General features: G+C 43.4%; 1 protein-coding gene across 3 annotated transcripts in view; it reads right to left on the reverse strand.

Annotated features, from left to right (window-relative positions):
• TBX5 (T-box transcription factor 5) overlaps window positions 1-23,725 on the reverse strand; it is a 55,483-nt gene that overhangs the window by 12,096 nt on the left and 19,662 nt on the right. For all 3 annotated transcript variants that reach the window (XM_017847374.1, XM_017847372.1, XM_017847373.1), the window contains exons 7-8: window positions 19,660-19,751; window positions 344-570 (exon numbers count right to left, since the gene is read on the reverse strand). In XM_017847374.1, coding sequence (XP_017702863.1) covers window positions 344-570; window positions 19,660-19,751 — 319 coding nt within the window. The remainder of the gene's footprint in view (window positions 1-343; window positions 571-19,659; window positions 19,752-23,725) is intronic.

Genomic DNA, 23,725 nt, shown 5'->3' on the forward strand with positions numbered 1-23,725 from the left:
AAAAAAAAAAAATATAGTTCATTCTCTGCGCTCTCTGTGTGTGTGTGTGTGTGTGTGTGTGTGTGTGTGTGTGTGTGTGTGTGTGCATGTGTGCATAAATGAATACAATAGGTCTGAACATTTCAAATAAGCTTTCTCCAAAGAAGGGGCTGGAACTGGAGGTGGGAACATGTCAAGGGAACTTTTAGTTTTGGCTGTATGGTTTAAATTTCTTATCTCCATGTATTTTGTGTTGTTTACATTTTAAATAAAGTAAATAAATGCACACTCCTCCCCGCACCCCAACCCAAGGAAAGGAAAAGGTAAGAAAGAAAGCGAATTGATCAGAGGTGATCACACTCACCTTTTCTCTTGGTGCAATGGTAAATTTGGCTATGCTCCTGGGGCAGTGGGTATGGGTTGGGTGGGGGCAGGAGGTCCTGGGAGGGGCCAGAAACACCGTTCTCACACTGGTATTGGGACCCCAAATTGGATGAGGTGGAGAGAGCGCGAGACTCGCTGCTGAAAGGACTGTGGTTGGAGGCCACTTTTTGCCTCACGGTGCTCCTGGGGACCACGGGATATTCTTTACTGAAAGAGAAGAGATAAGAGATTATGCTTATCAGTGCCCTGATACAGATTTCCCGAGTGGCTGAACCAGGCATGAGAGAATCACCAGAAAAGTCACAGAATAAGGGAAAAAAGGGGTCTTTAATGAATAAAATGATCCAGTTATATTCATGTCCATCACATTTCACAAATGTATATTTGGGTACTAATTTTTCATGCCTTATATATCAGGCAAGTAGATTTACCAACAGTTCTATACCTAAGCAGAGAAGTAAATAAACACCCCCAGTTAAGAACCGCTTTGAACAATCAATAAACACACATGGTATTTTGAAATACATCAATTTAGTCTACGTATGTCTTTAAATTCTCTAATTTGAAAGCTAGTTAATCTGAGTATTTATTTAGACTTAACCTGTGGGTGTCCATCTTTAAGATGCAGCTCAGGTCATTGCCCGAAGTTAGTAAAAACTGGTAGCTGACCACCTAGGAAGGTCAGGTATAATCCTAGGTTACTCTCATCTGGATAGATTGCTGCTAGTGTCTTAGAATTTCCTTCTGAGCTTCTGTCCTTGTGACCACTGATGAACTTAACTTCTCCATACCTTAGTTTTCCCATCTATAAAGCAGGGATAATGAATGTCCCCAGTTCAAAGGACTGTTGATAGAAGAAATGGGTTAATGAGTTAATCATGAAAAGACTGAGAAAGGTACATGGCACACAGTAAATGCTCAACAAATGGCAACCATCATAATTACTGTTATTCTTTTGGGCAGAGAGAATAGAGGGGGGGAAAGAAAATGAGAAAGAAGGAGGAACAAGGACATAGAAGATTAAAAAATAAAAAGAAAGAAAAACAGCATGGGATCTAAGATTACGCAGCTCCCAATCCAGGCCCCATCCCTATCCCTTATGGGCTGTGTGTCCATCTGACACGTAACCCTCCCCTGAGCTTCAGGGCTCACACAGGTAAAGTGAGCATAATAAAAATTCCATGACATCATAGGTATAGCATCCCTCAATGTGCTCAAAATCCGGCCCCTCACACTCTTAGGATTGGTCCTCCACATTCCCTTACTTTCAGATTTCATACCAGGTGTTCCCACTTTTTTTCCTTAGAAGGACGCAGTGGAAACCTCTCCTGGGAAGAAGGAAAGTCGTGCTGTGCAGCACGAGAAGGCTCAAAGAAAATGAGAGAGGTGGGGAATGGATCAGATGTGGGAGGCTGCAGAGGAGTAGAGAGAAGGTGGGGTGGGGAGGTGCTTCAAGATAAAAGGGACAAAGAGAGAGAAATATCCAAGTATGTGAGACAAGAAGAGCTTGACGCCTAACATCCCATATCCAGCATTTAGGATGGGGATAGGGAATCTTGGGCATGGCATTTACAAACTGCATATATTGCTATACAGCATTTATAAAATATTTTGGTAACTATATTCCAAACATAACTGGCTTCCCTTGTAACCTATGTATTCTATTTCATGCATTTAATCATATTATTCTTAGAGATGATTCATAGACTTCAACACACTGCAAGAGAAACCCATGGCATCAAACAGGTTAAGAACCCTAGAAGGAGCATGTGTCAGTAAATCCCAAACTTCAGTCAGACACAATATTCACCATGACATAGAACAATCCATTCTTTAACTTATGACATTTTAAAAATTAATCATTTATCCAAATAAGTTAAGCTTCACTATAAGTGATCAAGCCTGTGAAATCACAGGCTTGTGGTGCTAATTATAGTTCTTTTAATGCAATTAAGACAAATGTTTATGTGCCTATGGTCATAGCAACTCAGGAGGCTGAGGCAAGAGGATTACCTGAATCCAGGAGTTTGAGGCTGCAGGGTGCTATGACTGCACTATTGCACTCCAGCCTGGGTGACGGGGCGAGACCCTGTCTCACTCAATCGATCAATCAATCAATCAATGCTTACCTATTAAAATTAAAGAGTATACCTGAAATAATCTCATGTGCAAAGAGCTACACATAATGCATTTTGAAGGATCTTGAATTTGTCCATTTCATCCTTCCTGTGACTCTGCGTGGTACGTATTATTTTTGATCCCATTTTACAGGCGAGGAAGTTGAGACCCAGGGAGATGAAGCAACTTGTTCAAGATCACAGAGTTAGAAAGAGACACAACTAGAATTCTAAACCAATCATTTCCTCTTAACTTTTGCATTGTCTCCTAATGACATCTTTCCATTTTTACAACACAATATGCTTTTAGGGGAGCAGGGTTTGGGGCACAAGACTCTTTCCACTTTTACCCCCTCAAGTGTGTGAACATCTCTACCCTATATTCCTGCCTTTGTTTGTCATGTGAAAGTACATCAGAGTGGCCAGGCAGGGACACCGAGCATCTGCCAAGTTTCCATGAGGCTATAGACACCCTCGGGACACCCAGGGGTCTCCTTGCCCAGCTTCCCTGTGCCATCTCAGAACCAAAGCTGGAGCCATCTGAGCGGCCGCACCAGTCAGAATCTCCCCCTGGAGCCAGGAGGCTGAAGGGAATGGGATTAGCTTTATGGCTCTTGCTTTGTGGTTCAAGCTACGTAATGGAAAAAAAAAAAAAAAGAAAGAAAGAAAGAAAAGAAAAGAAGAAAATTATAATAACAATAAAACATTATAAAAGTTGTCAAAAGTCGCTGGCAACTCTATTTAGATCCATTTAGTTCCAATATTTCACTGTCAGAGCTCCAACAAGAAGGGGGAAATCTCTTTTGGTTTTATATTTTTAATAGGAAAGGTTTTGCTTTTTAATTAAAGAAAATAACCTCCAAAAAATGTTGGCTGAGAGAATTTACAAGAAAATATATCAATGGACTCCGTGGAATTCTCTGTTCCAGTACAGCCAAATTGCAAAATTGCTCTCTGGAAAGGCCAAGTCCTGCTTTTGATTACCAACACAGAAGTGGGAAAAGCAATATTATCCCAATAACCACTTGTCCCTCACAGCTTGTTTCCCTCTAAGGAGCCTGAAACATCATCTCCATCACCGATCACGAACATCTCTGTTAATGCCTGAAATACAATGTCCCCAAACCCCTCTGACAGGTGTCAAAATACGGGCGTGGAAAGGGGAAGTGACTTCTCAATCATTATAGAATTACACAGGTAAAGGAAAGAAAATGTTAGAATCAAACAACAGCGGGGCAATTTTCACAGAGCCCATCCATGGATCAAAGGAATGATCAATCAAAGAAACGTGGTTAGTATCACTATGACAGAAATCTCTAAAGTCCTCCAGATGAGAAGATAAAACTATTTTCTTGTACAGCTTAAGAACATCCATGAAGCAAGGACACAAGAGAATTAAAGTGAAAGCTGAAAAGCCCTTGTGTCTCTGGAAACACAGGCAGCAAGAAAGTCTGCTCTTTTTTTAATCATCATTATTATCATTCTCATCTACATTGTTCTTCAAGTGCCTCCTAATGTTCCAGCCACTGTACTGCTTGACTTATATGCTTATCCTGATTTGATCCTGGCAAGAACTTCATTTCACAGGTATAGTTAGATTTACATTAGAGATAAGAAAATGCAGACGGGCCAGGCATGGTGACTCACGACTATAATTCTAGCACTTTGCGGGGTCGAGGCAGGCAGATCACTTGAGGTCTGGAGTTCAAGACCAGTCTGGTCAACATGAAAAACCCTGTCTCTTCTGAAAATACAAAAATTAGCTGAGTGTGGTGGCAGGCGCCTGTAATCCCAGCTACTTGGGAGGCTGAGGCAGAACAATCACTTGAACTTGGGAGGTGGAGGTTGCAATGAGCCAAGATCATGCCATTGTACACCAGCCTGGGCAACAAGAGTGAAGCTCTGTCTCAAGAAAAGAGAAGAAAGAGAAGAGGAGAGGAGAGGAGAGGAGAGGAGAGGAGAGAAGAGGAGACAAGAAAAGAGAGAAGAAAAGAAAAGAGATAAGAAAAGAAAGAAAAGTAAAAGCAGGTGCAGAGAGGTTAAGTGACTTGTCCCAGACCACACAGCTAAGAGGCTGTGTCTCACCCAGGGTCAGTCCTATTCCAAACCTCATGCCACCCAATACTTTTAAAAAAGCACATACACAGAAATGTATTTTCTCATAGTTCTGGAGATGTGGGTGCTAGCATGGTCAGTTTCTGGTGATGTCTGTCTTCCTCGCTTGTAGTGGCCGCCTTCCCTCAGTGTCCTCACATGCCAGGCAGGGAGGGTTAGAGTGGGGAACTATCTCTCTCTCTCTCTCTCTCTCTCTCTCTCTCTCTCTCTCTCTCTCTCTCTCTCTTTCTTCCTCTTTTTTATAAGGCCACCATCCTGTGAGATTAAAGCCTCAAACTTATGACCTCATTTAACCATTTTTTTCCTATCAGTTATCCTCTTTATTATTTTCACATAACATTTTTAAAATTTTTTGTTTTGCGGGAATAGGTAGTGTTTGGTTACATGGATTAGTTCTTCAGTGGTGACTTCAGAGATTCTGATACCCGAGCAGTGTACACTGTACTCAATATGTAGCCTTTTATCCCTCATCCCCCTCCTGCCCTTCCCTCCAAGTCCCTATATCAAGGGGAATAGTGGTGGGGGGGTGAGTGATAAAAGTCCCTATAAGCGCACTATTTCAGCCACCTAATACTTAATAATAAGCAATTGTTACCTCCATACCAACTAATTAGCAAATCCCACTTTAGAAAGCATGCCGGTAATGAGAGAATTGAACATTGGCTCCACCCGGGCAATAGCAAGATCTGCTGATCAATTCTACTGTTTGCAGAAACTTTAGTTTGCAATGGTCAAATCTCACTGCTCTCTCTGTATCAAGCAGCTATACCTGCATCTCGCGGACAAGCTCTGACAAGAGTCTGGGCCCCCCCCCACCCCAACACGAGGGGGTCCTGAGTACCTCGGCTGGCCTTGGGTATCAGCACCCACAGACCAGCTTCTCCCCAGCTCTGCCCTTCTCTCACGTTCTGTTCCACGTGAGCGAGTGCAATGAATGACGCCATTGTTGCCGGGTCTGGGTTGTAAAACGTTACAAGGGAATATTGAAATCCATGGCCAAACTGCATCCTCAGCCTCCCTCCAGCTAATGAACACCCCGGAGAACGCTTTCCACCACAGCTGACTGAATTGGCCTTTTCACGGGAGCAGGTGGTAGGGGCGCTGGCATGTTAGGACTTTTGTGTTTGTTTGTTTTCCCCTGGTGATCCTTACCCAATTTCTGGCAGCCTTTTTCAAACAACTAAAGCAGTGCACTGGGGCAAGGCAAGGGACTGTAAAATCTCTCTTCTCTTGGAGCAAATTCCTCTTCTCAATAGTATTTTAATCTGTGATTAAAATTAAAAAGGGGGCCACATCGCCCCTTGAGAGCTTTCTTGATTTATTAACATTCTAATAAACTTGAGGAAGTTGTTCTGATCTAACATGCGTGGACACAGTAGGGACTGTGGAGGGCACACCCAAGGCTGGATTTAGCCTAATGCAAATAGTAAATAATCACTGGCCTCTTCAAGTCTGCCAAGTGCTTTCTCAGTTTACACTACACCAGCAAGCTGGAGAAGGGCGCTGGGTACCATGTTGCTGATGAGAATAAGGGGACACAATGTTCTCACTTATAAGTGGAGCTAAAGAATGTGTACAACGTGGGCATAGAGTACGGAATAGCAGATATTGGAGGCTCAGAAGGGTGGGAGGCAGGTGAGGGATGAGAAATTACTTAATGGATACAATGTATACTATTAAAGTGATAGCTACACTAAAAGCCGGACTTCACCACAATGCAATAGATCCATGTATAAAAGCTAGCCTTGTACTCTCTAAATTTATACAAATCTCAAAAAAGAATGGGGGTGAGGGCACGAAGAGGTTATAAAACTTTCCCATTGTCGGTTTTTTCTTTTGTTTGTTTTTAAGACAAACTCTCACTCTGTTGTCCAGGCTGCAGTGTGGCGGCATGAACATAGCTCACAGTGACTCCAAGCTCCTGGGCTCAAGGGGTCCTCCTGCGTCAGCCTCCCAAGTAGCTGGAACTGTAGGCATGTGTCACCACACCCAGCCAACAGTTGTATTTTTTTTCTAGAGATGGGGTCTTGCTATGTTACCCAGGTTGGTTTTGATCCGGCCTCAAGTGATACTCCCTTCTGTCTCCCAAAGCACTGGGATAATAGGCATAAGCCACCTTGTAAGGCCTAAATTTCCCATTGTTGACTCAACCAGGGCTATATGACTTGAGGAATGCCAAGAAACTCAAAGGCACTTCTCTTTCTGGCCTTAAGTACCCACCACTTATAAAAATTTTGGTTTGGGGCCTTGGGTCCCTCTTGTTAAATCTGTAGATAATATAGTATCAGAGTGGTAGCATCAAGCTCAGGCTCCAAAGTCAGGCCAGGTGAATGTGCCTTCCTTCAGTATCCAGCCACGAAGTTGACCACTACGTTGCTGGCTAGGTTCTTCCTTTTCCCAAGCCTCAGTCTTCTGTCTGTAAAATGTGGATAATAAAATAGCCACCTCTTTGGGGTATAAAATGAAATGATGCATGGAAAGGCTTAGCATACACACACACACACACACACACACACACACACACACACACACAATGGGGACACATTGCTCAATAAACACTATTTTGTAAATATACATTGTATTTTGGAGAAGAGGTTCTTAACCAGCAAGGGCTTCAAATGGGTATAAATACCCAAAAATATCAAATATTTAGAGCTGGTCACTTTTTCAAGGAAGAGGTTCACATTTGCATTGGCTACTCAAAAAGGGTCTGTGATTCAAAAAATGATTTTGACTCAAACTATAGAGATGGTTTGGAAATCATGGGGAAGATTCTTGGACAATTCATGACATCACCCTTTGTCTCAGTTTCCCTGTTTGCATAACGGAGAACAAAAGGCCTAACTCACAGGGTAGGTGTGGATCCTGTAGGTAAAAGCTAGATGTAAAACTACAGACATAAAAGGACAATTCAAGCTAAACTTTGTAAAACTACAGACATGAAAGGACAATTCAAGCTAAAGTTTGTTTGTTTTTGAGATGGAGTCTCGCTCTGTCATCCAGGCTGGAGTGCAATGGTGCAGTCTCAGCTCACTGCAACCTCTGCCTCTCAGGTTCAAGCAATTCTCCTGCCTCAGCCTCCCAAGTAGCTGGGACTACAAGCGCCCACCACCATGCCCAGCTAATTTTTGTGCTTTTAGTAGAGATGGGGTTTCACCCATATAGGCCAGGCTGGTCTTGAACTCCTGACCTTGTGATCTGCCCCCCTCGGCCTCCCAAAGTGCTAGGATTATAGGCGTGAGCCACTGCACCCGGCCTCAAGCTAAACTTTTAATGAATTTATGGTAATAATTCACCAAATAGTCTAGTACTGAATTGAACAGCTCAATATTTTAGTCCAGTCTTGTAAAACTAACCATTTAAACCAGCTTAACTATGACTTAGGTTTAGCCTTTTCTTTTACATGATTTTGGAACAGGGGTAGGGTGGTAAGAAGGAGTCTTCTGAGGCCTCAGTCATTCTGGAAGCTGGAAGGCTACAGCTTTCTCAAACTGCTTTCTGTACCAAAGGGATTGTCTTGAGTCATCTTTTGTCCCAGGGAAAATCATGTGAAGGCCATTGATCATTCAGAAGTAAGCCAAGGACTTCCTGGTGACCTTCGCTTCTGATGATGACCTTGGCAAAGTCACCCAAAGCAACTATTTCTGAAGGAATGCTAAATGTTTTGTGTGCTAATATAAAACTCTGCCTCCTTCCCTGTTCAAAACAACTACAAGGTAGCGGGTCTCTTGGAAAATAAAATTTTAATGTGAGGATATTGATTAGTGGGGTTGGGTGATTGGGGGACATGGCTTAGGGCGGGGATGGACAAAGACGAGGAACTTCCTCTAGGGGAGTTTCAAGCCTGGCTGCATACTATAGTCACCTGGGGAATTAAAAATACATGTACTGACACCTAAACTCACCCCCAGGGAATTTGATGTTATTGTTCTAGGGAACAGCATGGACATTGGGAGTTTTAAAAGCTTCCCAAGAGAAAGAAGTATTCCACGAAAGGTATACACTGGACGATCCTATTTATAATGAAATTCTATAACAGACAAAACTAATCTATAGTGAAAAAAAGTCAGGACATTGATTGCCTCTGGTGAAGAGAAGGAGGCAGGGAGTGACTAAGGAGATGGGAAATGAGAGAATTTTCTGGGGTGATGGGAATGTTCTATGTTTTGGTAGGGGCTTAGGTTTCACAGGTATGTGCATGTGCCAAAAAGTGAGAGGTGTACTTAAGCTTTGTGCATTTCACCCTGTATAAATTCAACCTAAAGTAAAGGAGTGTGAACAAAAATTGAGTCCTAGTTAATGATTTGCACACTGAAGTGTTTGGGGTAAAATGTACCCCTGTCTGCAATTTAATTTGAAATACATCAATAAAAAGAAGGAGGGAGGGAGGGAGGGAAGGATGGAAGCATGGATAGATGAATGGATGGATAGATGAATGAATGGAGGGATATGTGGTAGATCAAATATATAGCAAAATTTTAACTGTAGACTCTAAGCAGTGAGTATATGGGCACTCATTGTACAAGTCTTCAATGTTTCTCACACACCTTCAATTTTTCATAATAGAACACTGAGGGGAGAACTACAGATAATTCTAATGTTCAGTATGAGTTGAGTACTAAGTAGAGAAAAGGGTTGCCTTTTATGTAAAACAGCCCATACATGGGCTTTGTTTGCAGAAATACAATCACGTGTTCATCTACATTCTCTAGTGGTCAATCATTCCCTAGAACCAAGGGATTACCCGGGTGTGACCAGGGGACACCTCCATCAGAGCCACTGGAGAAAATTGTTGAAGGGCAGTTTCTGATCCATCCCTGGAGCCACTGACTCAAATCTCTGAGAGTGAGACCTAGAAATCTTTTTTAACAAGCCCCCCAGGTAATTATGATGTCTACCAAAAGTTTGAGAAACACTGCTCAATTGTGGATGAATGAAACACACAACTCAATAGTGGTGAAAAATATCCCATTAAAAAATGGGCAAAAGACCTGAATAGACATTTCTCAAAAGAAGACATACAAATAGACAAGAGTTATATTAAAAATGTACAACTTCACTACTCATTGAGGAAATGCAAATCAAAGCCACATGAGATATATCACCTTATACCTGTCAGGATGGCTATCATCAAAAAGACAAAAGGTAACAAATGTTGGCAAGGGTGTGGAGAAAAAGGAATCCTTGCACACTGCTGGTGGGAATATAAGTTAGTGAAGCCACTATGGAACACAGTATGGAGGTTCCCCAAAAAATTTTAAAATAGAACTATCATCCAGGTGCAGTGGCCCACGTTCTGTCATCCCAGCACTTTGGGAGGCCAAGGCAGGAGAATAACTTGAGCTCAGGAGTTGAAGACTAGCCTGAGCAACATAGCAAGGTCTTGTCTCTACTGAAATTGAAAAACATTAGTAAGGCATGGTGGCATGTGCCTATAGTCCCAGCTACTTAGAGGGCTGAGGTGGGAGGATTGCTTGAGCCCAGGAAGTGGAAGCTGTAATGAGCCCTGATCATGCCACACACTCCAGCCTGGGCAACAGCATAAGACCTTGTCTCAAAACAAAACAATAAATAAATAACCAAAAAATAGAACTATTATATGACCCAGGGATATATGCATATTCCTCTTCTAGATATACACCCAAAGGAAATGAAATCAGTATCTTAAAGAAATACCTACACTCCTATGATCATTGCAGCATGATTCAAAAGAGCCAAGATATGGAATCAGCCTGAGTATCCATGATACTCAGGATCCATGAGTGGATGATTCATCCATGAGTGGATGAATGGATGAAGAAAATGTGGTGTGTGTATATATACAAACACACTCTAGAATACTATTCAGCCTTAAAAATAAAGAAGGAAATTCTCTCATTTGAGACAACATGAATGAACCTGGAGGACATTTATGTTAAGTGAAACAAGTCAGACACACAAAGATCAACATGACATGACTCACTTATAGGTGTAATCTAAAATAGTCAAACCTGTAGCAGTGGAGAGGAGAATGGTGGTTGCCAGGAGCTGGGGAGGGGGGAAATGGGGAGATGTTGGTCAAAGCATACAAAGTTTCAGTTATACAAGAGACCTAATTCCTGGAGAGCTAATGTACAGCAATGTGAATACAGTTAACAGCACAGTATTGTGTACTTAAAATTAACTAAGAGGGTACATCTTAAATATTCTCATATATATACATACACACACACACACACACACACACAAGAAAATAAAATGGTAACTATATGAGGTGCTGAATATGTTAATTAGCTTGATCATGGTAATTATCTCATATTTACATATATTAAACTATTCCAATTTGTATAACCTAAGTATACACACTTTTTGTCAATTACACCTCATTAAAGATGAGGAAAAACACGGATGGGTGAGTGAGTTGCCCCAGCCCTGTTCCTGAATAGCAGATATGCTGGGGATGGGTTGGGTAGGGGTGGGGGTACCTGAGTGGGAAAGCGGGAATGTGGGAGGGGGTGGGTTGTGAGCATCCATGCCTTGATAAATAGCCATGATCCAAGATGAGATCCTTTCAGAAAAACAACTCAGTGTTACAGCTTCACTTAGGCTGGCTCAGCTCCCCAGACACAACCCCTCTCTTGTTTTACATAAATGCACTGCTTCCCTGGAGGAAGCCATGTGGCTAGGTAAATTACAACCCTAAGAGGGGAGTTAATGCCATCTCCAGAAGGTTGTCTAACGTTGTCTGGAAAACCACTTCTCATTAATTGGGCATTCAGATTACCTTTAACCACAAGCAGGAGAACACAAGAGTGCTAAGCCTTCAGTTTGAAAATGATCATTTGAGGTTAAGAGCTGAAAATTAATTTAAAATCAGGAAGGAAGGAATAGAAGAGGGAAGGTTCAAATAGAAGAATTTTAAACTTTTAGGAGACCCAGGCCTCATACATCCCTTGAGATTGTTTGAATTTTTTTAATTGAGACAGCATCTTGCTCTGTTGCTCAGGCTGGAATGCAGCGGCATAATCATAGCTCACTGCAGCCTCAGACTCCTGGGCTCAAGCAATCCTCCTGTCTCAGCCTCCAGAGTAACTGGAACTACAGAAACATGCTATCACGTCCAGTTAATCTTTTTTTTTTTTTAATCTTTATCATTTCTTTTCTTTTCTTTTCTTTCTTTTTTTTTTTTTTTTTAGAGACAGGATCTTCCTATGTTGCTCTGGTTGGTCTCAAACTCCTGATCTCAAGCAATCCTCCTCCTGTCTCAGCCTCCCAAAGTGCTGAGATTACACACATGAGCCACCACACCTAGCCTGAATTTTTTTTCTCTATTCATATATTATGAGCCTTTCAGAAGGTCTCTTGCTTTAATTAGATTTTCAAAAGGAGTCTTGCACCTATTTTCAGAAGCCCTGCCCTAGAGGAACAAGGTAGAGAAGGTGAAAATAAGCACCCATAGAGGCAGGAGAGGTTGGCTAGTTCCCAATGTGGCTGTGTAGAGTCCTCTCAATAATCAAACTGGAGCTGAGTAATGGGTGGGCTTCAGTCTGACTGAGACATCCTGGACTCCAAGCTTTCCCATCCACTCTCTGGTTGGGTGGCTCAGATCCCAGTCACCCAAAGCAGAGCCTCAAAGTACCCCTCATGTTCAGGGACCACGCCCCCTGATGCTGTCTGCAGCACACTAAGAGAGCAAGGAAGTAAAGGGAGCTTTATTTCTTCCATGAAGAACTCTGAGGCCAACCAAGCCTCCCAATCCATCATCTACTAACCCCCCTGAAAACGCTCCATAAATACTTCTTATGGTGAAAAGACCAGTCATTGCTCATGGCCATTCTGTGTGAGGTGAGGTGAGGTAATAAATACCGAGATGAAGGACTTTGATATTGCTTGTTCATATTCTGGGGTTTACGTTTACAAGAAGACGAGCAGCAGCCCAGATTAGTGGAAAGGGGGTTCCCTCCATCCTGAAGAAAGCAAACCTGCAGCCAGGCAGGCCCCTTCATCCAAACTAACTGTGTGACTTTGGGCAAGTCAACCTGGCATCTGGTTTCGCCAGACCATGGACCGTATCTTAACACCTACTGGCGATTGAGCATCCCTCTGGACCAGACACTGCTATGTGCTTCCATGCCTGCTGAGGCAGTTTTAAAACGCGTCGAGACGTTCCTTGACACTCCTTCTAGGTAGAGGAGAGAACTTGTCCTGCCTCCTTGAATCTGTTTTCTATTTGTTTGGTTTTTTTTTTTCGAGATGGAGTTTCACTCTTGTTGCCCAGGCTGGAGTGCAATGGCACGATCTGGGCTCACTGCAACCTCTACCTCCTGGGTTCAAGTAATCCTCCCACCTCAGACTCCCAAGTAGCAAGAATTACAGGTGCGTGCCACCACACCCTGCTAATTTTTTATATTTTTAGTAGAGATGGGGTTTCACCACGTTGTCCAGGCTGGTCTCAAACTCCCTGGATCTGAACCCCCCTGAGTGAGTCACATTCAACCAAAAGAATGCAGCAGAAGTGATACTACCTGTCCTCTGAGGTTCAGTCAGCAAGGACCAGGCGGCTTCCACTTCCACTTTCCATGAGAAAGTCTGAACACCCTGAGTCTGCCTTGCTGGAGAGGCCACATTTTGATTTTTCAGTGGACAACAGCTGAGGTCCCATCCAAAAGCAGCATCAACTGTGGGTCACAGGAGTGTGCCAAGCTGGACATCCTGCCTGATCTGCCTTCCGACACCTGCAGCCCAGCCACCATCTGATGGCCAGCAAGAACTGCACAGCTGAGTCCTTCCAAAAAGAATGACCCACCAATCACAGACAAAATAAAAGTGCCTCCCTGGTGCTTCCTGCTTCCCCTTTCACACAGTAGCGACCAGCAAGGCCTGGTCTTTCCACCGTGAGCAGCATTTATGGAACATTACTGGGGGCTAGCAGATTGCAACTGTAGGGAACTTGGGGACTTTGATGGTCTGGGAGCTCTTTGTGGAAGCACTGTGGTTGCCTATACTGCCTTCCTCTGTTAGAAGACTCCCAATGGGTTGTGGGGGAAAGTTGTCTCAGGTGAGACACTTTGGCTGGCCTGGTAGCATCACACACAGAGAACAAATGGGATAGTTTGGAAGCCAGGGTATCCCAGCCAGCCCAGCTTAAGCTTGGGAGTCATTTGCTATGCAGCAATAATAATCAGTACACATGTGTTACCTCATTTCATCCTTGCAACAGGCCTGGAGGTAGGCTATGTAATGATTTCCTTTTTACAGATGAGGAAACAGACACTCCGTGGAGTAGAAAAGCCCCGGAGCTGCTCAGGGCAGTAGTCTGGACCCCAGCTCCTGAGCCTGTTTCCGTCCATGGACCCTGGTCCCCTGTGTGTTGATTCATCCTTGTATGCCTAGTGCTTGGCATACAGCAAACACTTAACAAACGTTTTAGTTGCATAAACAAATCAGATCAAAAACTGAATAAGTAAATGAGTCTCTGGGCCTCAGTTTCCCATTCTGCAAAAGGGAGCAGGTGGATCAGATGCCGTCTTCTGGAGTCCCTTCTAGCTCTACAGTTCCACGCTTCTAGGAGCAGCTCTCCTCATACCTGTCATAGAGCCACTCCAGCTGGCTTTCAGAGATCTTCAGAATCTGATCCCTACTCCAGCCCCCTAGACTTCCAGACCCCTGCCCACTTCTTCCTTGTTCCAACCCGGAAAACCCTTCTTCCCAACAGATTCAGGTCCCATTCTCTCTACGAGGCCTACTTCTACCCTCTCCATAAAGCCTACTCTGCCCCAGTCCCAGCTCTAGCCCCTTTGGCTCCTAGGAGGTTTAGAACTTGTTTGAATACATCTTGAAGACCGAAGCCAAGTCCAAAGAAAGAGTTGTTCTATGAAAAACCAGGGCCTCGATAGTTTCAGACAGTAATGGCACTCTCAAGCCTTTCTTTGTAGGTGGTTGAGCTTTTATGTGTGTTTCTCAAATTTCTGTGGTTTGCATACTATCTTGACAACGTTCCCCAAACCTTGTTACCAGCCATTCTGCTATTCAGTTAATATTTCCTCTTTAATCAGTCTTAATTCCCCTCCCTTCATAGCTTCCTTCTTTTCTTCCTTTCCTATAACTCAGTCTCATTCTGAGCAATAACATCTATGAAATCACAGGCCTGATGTGTCCATGGGTCTGTGCACCATCTAAAATCTGTAATTCCCGTGCTTTAGAAGGGCAAGACATGAGGACTGCTTGAGACGAGGAGTTTGAAACCAACCTGGGCAACATAGTGAGATTCCATCGCTGGGCATGGTGGTATGCACCTGTAGTACAGCTACTTCAGACGCTAAGGCAGGAGCATTGCTGGAGCTCAGGAGTTCGAGGCTGCAGTGAGCTATGATTGTGCCACTGCATGCCAGCCTGGGTGACAGGGAACGACCCTGTCCTACATAAATAAATAAATAGTTTTTATTTAAAAAAATCCTTTGTCACCAATCTAAGGGTACTGAAATTTGGGGAAATATTAGTTTTAGGATTATATATTTTTTTAAGCCACAGATTGATTAACCTTTCTAAATAACATTGGCACACCCTTTAATTGGTCTGCTTGAGACAGGATGTTTAAAAGACTTTATGCCTTGTGCTTCCCATAGCTCCCAAATTTTTATAATAAGCAGTGATTGCTCCTGTAACTAGAAACCATTAAAAAATGTTGGAAAATAATGAAGACATCATCTGCGTTTTCCAAACACAGGGAATTGGGCCAAGAGCTAGAGGTGGGAACGGCCAGACATTTGCCAAGCGAATCCAAAAGTTCTTTCTGTGGAATAAGTGCAAGGTAATGCTTAACTATCTGTAACCCCACCTCACTCCCTTCTTCCAATTGTTGGAATTAGAGGAAATTTCATCCGTCCTGCTTTTCTCCCATAGCCAGCTGTCACCGGGTGTGTAGGGGACAGGAAACAGGATTACAAGATTAGCAGTGAGCCTGCCATTCCTGCCTGGCTGTTATCAAGGCTGACTCTGGAGAGTCATATTCCCCACTTGCCACTACTGACTGCAACCTGGGGGTTGGGAAAATGACCCAAAATAAATTCTGAACAAGGGCAAAATTGGGAGTAGTGGGGAGTTGTCCCCCAAATTAGTTAAATTTTACTGAATATTAGACTAGGAATCAAGCACTCAGTAGGCCTTTGCTCATATAATTTTTAAGGAACCCTAGAAAGTAGAGGCTATACTTATCTATGCCCCTTCTGTAGATGAGAATACTGAGGTTCCATGAGGTTAAGTCACTTACCCCAGGGCACATACTGATAAATGCAGAGCAAGAATTGACCCCATGTTTGTCTGACTCCAAAGCCCTCTGTTGGAACCACTCTTCTTCACTCTTTCTCCTTCCCCAAGGACATGTCCAGAGACCTTGGCCAATGACCTCGTCTACTCCCCCAACCCATCAGTGGTTAGTTCAGCCCTCTGGTTTCTGGGGCAACTCCTAACATGGCCACAAAGACACACATGGCTCTTAGGCTGAGTGGTTTGACTCAACACGTCAATTACTGGCTTTCTACTGATGACTAGCCAAACTTTCCTCCATTCCATCTGCGAAGTTCCTACCCATTAAGGACACCTAGTCCAGGCCCTCAAGCCATCTACAATACCTTGACAGATGGTTAGAACAGCCAATTTAGGCCAAAGAGGAGTCATCTGCCTAAATATATAAACAGCTGTGTGACCAGCCTGGGCAACCGGGGGAGATCCTATCTCTACAAAAAAACACAAAACTTAGCTGCATGTGGCGGCATGTGCCTGGTTACCCAGCTCCTTGGGAGGCTGAAGCCAGAGGATCACTTAAGCCTGGAAGGTTGAGGCTGCAGTGAGCCGTGATCGAACCGCTGCCCTCCAGCCTGGGCAACAGAGCGAGGCCTTGTCTCAATATCAATCAATCAATCAAGAAGTAAGTAAACAAACAAAATGAACATGTGTTTAGAACTTTAGGAGAGTTGGCCAGGGGCTATGGATAATGTCTGTAATCCCAGCACTTTGGGAGGCTGAGGCAGGAAGATCACTTGAGTCCAGGGGTTCTAGGCCAGCCTGGGCAGCATGGTGAAACCCTGTCTCTACAAAAAATACAAATTTAGGCCAGACATGGTGGCTTATGCCTGTAATTCCAGCACTTTGGGAGGCCGAGGTGGGTGGATTGCCTGAGGTCTGGAGTTCGAGACCAGCCTGGCCAGCATGGTGAAACCCCATCTCTACTAAAACACAAAAATTAGCCAGGTATGGTGGTAAACACCTGTAATCCCAGCTATTCAGGAGGCTGAGGGAGGAGAATCGTTTGAACCCAGGAGGCTGAGGTTGCAGTGAGTGGAGATCGTGCCACTGCACTCCAGCCTGGGTGACACACGGAGACTCCGTTGCAAAAAAGTAATAATAATAAAATTAAAACATACAAATTTAGCTGGGCGCGGCAGTGCATGCCTGCAGTCCTAGGTTCTTGGGAGGTGGAAGGATCACCTGAGCCTGTGGATGTCGGGGCTGCAGTGAGCTGAGATCATGCCACTGCACTTGAGCCTGAGCAACAGAGTGAGATCCTATCAAAAAACAGAAAACAAAAAAGCTTTAGGAAAGACTCCCTTGATGACTGACATCTGAGCTCTCACATACCTGCACGTGCCCACCTGTCTCTCCTTTCATGGCCGGCTGTCATCTGTCCAATCAGCTTCCCAAGTTCTGGGCCTGAGTCGGACACAGAAAAGCCTGGAGGGCAACTGGTCAAGTTTGAGTGGCTGATTCCCAGGAGGGGTCCTGGTGGGAGACATGGGCTGACCACACAGTCTGTGGCCAGGGAAAGCTTCTTGGAGGAAGGAAAAGCTACAAGGAGACCCAGTGATGGCTGGGAGATGACCTAGTGAGAAGGAGGGGAAAGAGTTTGACGCAGACCAAATGTGTGTTCGAAGGGGTCAAAAATAAAGGAAAGGACACGGGTTTGAAGCCTTTCCTTTAGCATGATTGACACATATTAGGGGGACACTGGTGAAGGACAAACCTAGCAGGGTGGCCAGGCCAGACGGGAAGGGCATGGCCAAGCAGGCAAAAGACTCCAAACCTTATACCAAGGGCAACAGGGGGCTTGGACATGTTCTCCATTGCCAAGAGACCTTGCCTGATTTGTGTTTTACAAAGATCTCTTTGGTGGCTGCCTAAAGAAAGTCCCTAGAGGAGACAAGGACTGAATTTAGGTCTCAATCAGTTAGGAGGCTGGTGGCGGCTAGAGTTAGCACCCTGGCAGAAGAGGGCTGAATTCTGAGTTATGCTAGAAGGTATGATCAGTAGGACATGCTAACTGGTAAAGTTTGAAGGGATGATTCAAGACACCTTAAATCTATTATTCACCCCCTGCTCTTGACCTTGTAAAAAGGAGGGAAGCAGTGAGAGATGATGAAACCCTTTGATTGCAGGCTGGAACAGGCGATTTTCCTTCAGCTCCCACCTGCACAGCAGGAACTTGGCCTGTAGGTCTGAGAGGTGACTCTGTTTGGCAATGACTAAGCTACCTTAATGGCAAATCACCATCAGAATGGGATAGGAACAAAAAGTTGGCACTCTGAGCCCAGGGTCATGAGTAATCGAACCTCTCTCAGCTAAAACACGGTATTTGTTGTCATCTTTTCCACTGACCCTATGACCCAATTTCAAAATGTAGATGCTTAAAACCAAAAATAAATTTTAAATAGCAAACTCAGAACTTGCCTATTTTAGCCACAAAAAGTACCTTGTGAGTCCACAATCTTGAAGGAAACCAATTTATACAAACAGGAATCCATAGGAAACCAATTTATGAAAACAGGAACATGTGCACACCTGTACCACACTGCTTGTTTTCTTTAATGTTTGGAAACACGGTCATTGTCTTGTTTTTCTTTAATATTTGGAGACAGGGTCTTGCTATGTTGTCCTGACTGCAGTGCAGTAGTGTGATCATAGCTCACTGCAGCCTCGAATTCCTGGGTTCAAGAGATCCTCCTGCCTCAGCCTTCTGAGTAGTTGGGGCTACAGGAACATGCCACCTGGGCTAGCATTATTTTTTAAAAAGCACGCAAAATTTGACCTGATAAGCCTACTATCTAAAAACAATTTTTCCATTGCATGTATTTCTAAACCTAATATTAAAACCACAGATCTAAGATCTTTCTCCCTTTCTGTTCTTATAGGTCTCTTATCTTTCTTTGAATGAATATATCTGTCTATCTGCCAGACTCTCCCTTTCCATGTCTTCCAGAAAGGATAAGGAAAACATCCGAAATGATCTCATTTTATTTTGAAACACTAAACCCACCAAACAGAAAAAAGAGAAAACACACACACACACATACACACACACACACACACCACACACACAAACCTTCTTGGTCAGAGGGATCAAGATGTATTTCTAATTCACTTGCCATATGGTAAGTTATTTTGGAAGCACATCAAGAGGTAGAGAGAATGTTCCACAAAATTGGCAATGCTTGTACAATCCTTTCAAATCAGACCAAATTCCCACTAAGTACATTTGCTATAGCCCTTTCTATTCATCATATCAGCAACTATGACCACAGGATATGTAAAAATACAGAGCAATTTTTAGCACCAGCTTTCAATCCTCCAGTGCCCTGGACACCACATGGTATCAAGTTTGTCTGTATTTCACCCTCAGGAAATCAAGTCATTAACTTCTCTTTCATTTACCAAGAGCTGTTGCCAAAAAAAAAAAGCATTCATCGGCTGTGACTTATGGGAAGAAAAAGAGAAAGTGTTTCCCTACAGAGAGAGAGACAGCAGAGAAAGAAGAGAAAGCTGTACCTTCTGTTCCCTGGGAGAATGGAGAATGCCAAACTCTTTGTACCTTCTCTCCACTAGAAAATGTATTCTCCAGGTTGCCCAATGGTGTCAACCACATGTGGGGGTTAGCAAAAAATGGGACAGAAGAGGCTCATTCTCCCCATTTCTCTGTGCCTGGCATTCTGTGGGCAGGAAGGCTAGTGGAGGGAGGTGCTGGGTTGCTGCTGGCTTACCTGGGTAATTTGAGGGGTATGTGTGGAGGAGAAAGTTGAGGAATCCACTTTCCTACCTTTGCATTCTTGACATTCTGTGCAGCTCCATGTCATCACTGCCCCGAAATCCTTTGGCAAAGGGATTATTCTCGATCTTTAATTGCGTGATCTGAAGGAAAGAGGGAGAGAGAGCAAGCTGGTTTTCACTTGATTGCTGCAAGACCACCTCGGGACATGAGCTAATAATAAATGTCATGGAAATGCAGCCTCTGGCAACCAAAAGAAGCAAATTAAGCCAGTCACGTCAACGGGACCCACCACTTCATTCAAGTGGAGGCTTTGAAAAATGTCCTCCATTGGACTGCTTTTAAAAGGGGGAAAAACACCTGGATTTGGTTTACCCGTTAATTGGAGTCATACTCTGCATCATTCCAGCCGGGTTCCTTTTTTTTTTTTTTTTTCCAATCTTGCATTTGGTGTTTTAAACACCATCTAGTCCTCAATACTCAGTACCCCCTCCCCTTTGGAAAGCTGTGCATGCTGACATGATTGTTGCACATCCGGCAGCGTGGTAACCTCCATTTGAAAGGGTTGACTCCATCGTGTGTTTCTGCAGGAAACATGTCTTGATTATTGCATTCAAAAATACTATTATGCCTCTTTTCATGTCCATTTCATAGTTTTGCAGATAGCATTTGCTAGCTCTGGTAGAAAATAGTGTCTAATGAAATAAACACCAATATGTATAATAATAACATATATAATAGCTACTGAACAGCACCAAACCTCTTTAACGTCCAAAGGAAAGAAGAGAGGGTTCTATCTTGGAAATCTGTGTTGCAACATACAAGGCGTAGTTACAGAACAGGGTCTTTTTACACATTTTGGTTCCAGGCCCAGAACTTTAATTTACTCCATCAACACATTATATTAGTGTGAATGTACAGTAGCAGACCCAGGTGACAGAATGCATCCATATGGAGTTTGCTAGAAGTATTTCCTAAAAAACTGCATGTGAACTGAATTTTCATAGAGAGCATAGAGAATCATGTTATATACATGAGAGCAGCATGACTCAAACTTCCATCATTCAGGGTTTTCTTTCACTATCATTGCCATATCTATACAGCACCTGTACGCTGGCTTAATATTTTTATTTAAGTCAAACCACTTTTAATTTACATTTATTTCACACAAATATGATGTCAGTTCTTTGTATGACAAACTAGAATCACTTGCTATTCAATAAGAAGAAAACAAACATTTGAAATTATCTCTATTCATATCCAAAGCTTGCCTTCTCTTTGTTGCAAATGGGAATTAGACACTTCTAGAGTAGTTAACACAAACCAGTACTGAACTGAGACTCTCTCTCTAATAGAATACTAGAAAGATAATTTTAAAAAGAACAACTTTCAGCCAGGCATGGTGGCTCATGCTTGTAATCCCAGCACTTTGGGAAGCCACAGTGGGTGGATAACTTGAGGTCAGAAGTTCAAGACCAGCCTGGCCAACATGGTGAAACCCCATCTCTACAAAAAATACAAACAAACAAACAAATAAATAGCTAGGCATGGTGACAGGCTCCTGTAATCCCAACTACTCCAGAGGCTAAGGCAGGTGAATCACTTGAACCCAGGAGGCAGAGGTTGCAGTGAGCCGAGATCACACCGCTGTACTCCAGCTTAGGCAACAGAGCAAAACACCATTTCAAAAAAAAAAACGAAAGAAAGAAAAGGAAAGAAAAAAGAAAGAAAGAAAGAAAGTTTCTCTGTTGTTTCATCATATTCAAGTATCCCTAAAAATCATCTAGAGTCTATCCCAGTAGTATAGTTACAGATTTAGGAAACTATGCTTGATAAATGAATATACCCTCTAATTTCTTCATTTGAAGAGAGGAGGAATTCTTGTCTGTTCTGCTTTCTGGAAGAGATGACCTACAAGGTTTACCTCTAACCCCAAGACTCTATATTGAAAGTAAAATTATTGTATGTATGTGTACCCATGTGTATTCACCATAAACACAAACATACAATTAATAGTTTAAGATATATGATTCCAACTATACAACATTCTAGAAAAGGCAAAACTGTGGAGTCAGTTAAAAGGTCAGTGGTTGCCACAGGTCGGAAAGAGGGAAGGATGAACAGGCAGAGCCCAGAGGATGTTTAGGGTTGTGAAACTACTCCCTATGATACTATAAAGGAGGATACACGTCATTATGCATTTGTCCAAACCCATGGAAGGTACAACATCAAGAGTGGGCTCTAATGTGAACTATGCACTCTGGGTGATGATGATGTGTCAATGTAGGCTCATCAACTGCAACAAATGTTCCACTCTGATGCAGGATGTCCATGGTGGGGGAGGCCGTGCATGTGGTGGGGAGAAGCTATAGGGGAAATCTTGGTATGTTCTGAACAACTTTGCTGTGAACCCCAAACTGCTCTAAAAAATGAAACCTTTTTGTTTTGTTTTGTTTGGATATGGGGCCTCAATCTAACACCCAGGCTGGAGTGCTGTAGTGCAAACACAGCTCACTGCAGCCTCAAACTCCTGGGCTCATGCAATCTTCCTGCCTCAGTACCCCAAGCAGCTGGGACCACAGGCATGCACCACCATGCTGGGCTAAATTTTTTTTATTTTTATTTTTAGTTTAAGTTGAGATGAGGTTTTGCCATGTTGTCCAGGCTGGTCTGGAACTCCTGAGCTCAAGCAATCCTCCTGCCTCGGCCTCCCAAAGTACAGGGATCACAGGCCAAGCCGCTGTGCCCACCAGGTTTTCTTTGTTTTTTTGTTTGTTTGTTTTTTGCTTGTTTTTGTTTTTGTTTTTTTTTAAATGGAGTCTCACTCTGTCACTCAGGCTGGAGTACAGTGGCACAATCTCGGCTCACTGTGACCCCCGCCTCCTGGATTCAGGCGATTCTCGTGTCTCAGCCTCCCAAGTAGTTGGGATTACGTGTGCCTGCCACCATGCCTGACTAATTTTGTATTTTTAGTAGAGAAGGGGTTTCACCATGTTGACCAGGCTGGTCTCAAACTCCTAATCTCAGGTGATCTGCCTGCCTCGGCCTCCCAAACTGTTGGGATTACAGACATGAGCTACCATGCCCAGCTGAGCCAAGTATGTATGTATGTATATATGTATGTATGTATGTATGTATTTATTTATTTATTTTGAGGCAGGGTCTCACTCTGTTACCCAGACTGGAGTGCAGTGGCGTGATCATAGCTCACTACATCATTGACCTCCCAAGCTCGAGTGATTCTCCCGCTTTGGCCTTCCAAAGTGCTGAGATTATAGGCATGAGCTGCTATGGCTACCCTAAAGTCTATTTTAAAATATTTTAAAAGTATCCGTGTGTGTGTGTGTGTGTGTGTGTGTGTGTGTGTGTCTGTCTGTACACATTCTCCCTCCCTCAACCTTTTTTTTTTTATTTGGGTTTTCAGAAAGACAGAGTCTCACTATGTTGCCCAGGCTGGTCTTGAACTCCTGGGCTCAAGAAATCCTGTAGCCTTGGCCTCCCAAATTGTTAGGATTACAGGTGTGAGCCACCACACCCAGCCCATTTTTGTTTAACTGTGTCTATTCCTTTAGCTTTCAGATTATTTATTTATTTATTCTTTATTTTTTGAAACAGAGTCTCACTCTGTCGCCCAGGCTGGAGTGCAGTGGCGTGATCTCAGCTCACTGCAACCTCCGCCTCCTGGGTTCAAGCAGTTCTCCTGCCTCAGCCTCCCCAGTAGCTGAGATTACAGGTATCTGCCACCACACCGGGCTAATTTTTGTATTTTAGTACAGACAGGGTTTCACCATGTTGGCCAGGCTGCTCTTGAACTCCTGGCTTCAAATGAGCCACCCACCTTGGCCTGCCAAAGTGCTGGGATTACAGGCATGAGCAGATTGGCCTCAGATTTTTTCTTGACTCTTCTGAATGAGTAGAAAAATCTATAAAATCCTTTTGGAAAGTCGTCTTAAGATGTGTACTCCTGCATTCACTTGTATTTTAAGAGTCTAAACACCCAACACCTAATGGGACTTTTCTTTCTCACGCAGGCTTTATCACAATGAAATTTCACCCAGTTGACCATAAATCATCTTTTAATGGACTTGCAAAAGTTAAGGAGAAATAGGTCATTTAA

The sequence above is a fragment of the Rhinopithecus bieti genome, unplaced genomic scaffold (assembly GCF_001698545.2).
Source record: "Rhinopithecus bieti isolate Rb0 unplaced genomic scaffold, ASM169854v2 scaffold_26532, whole genome shotgun sequence".
Lineage (NCBI taxonomy): Eukaryota > Metazoa > Chordata > Mammalia > Primates > Cercopithecidae > Rhinopithecus > Rhinopithecus bieti.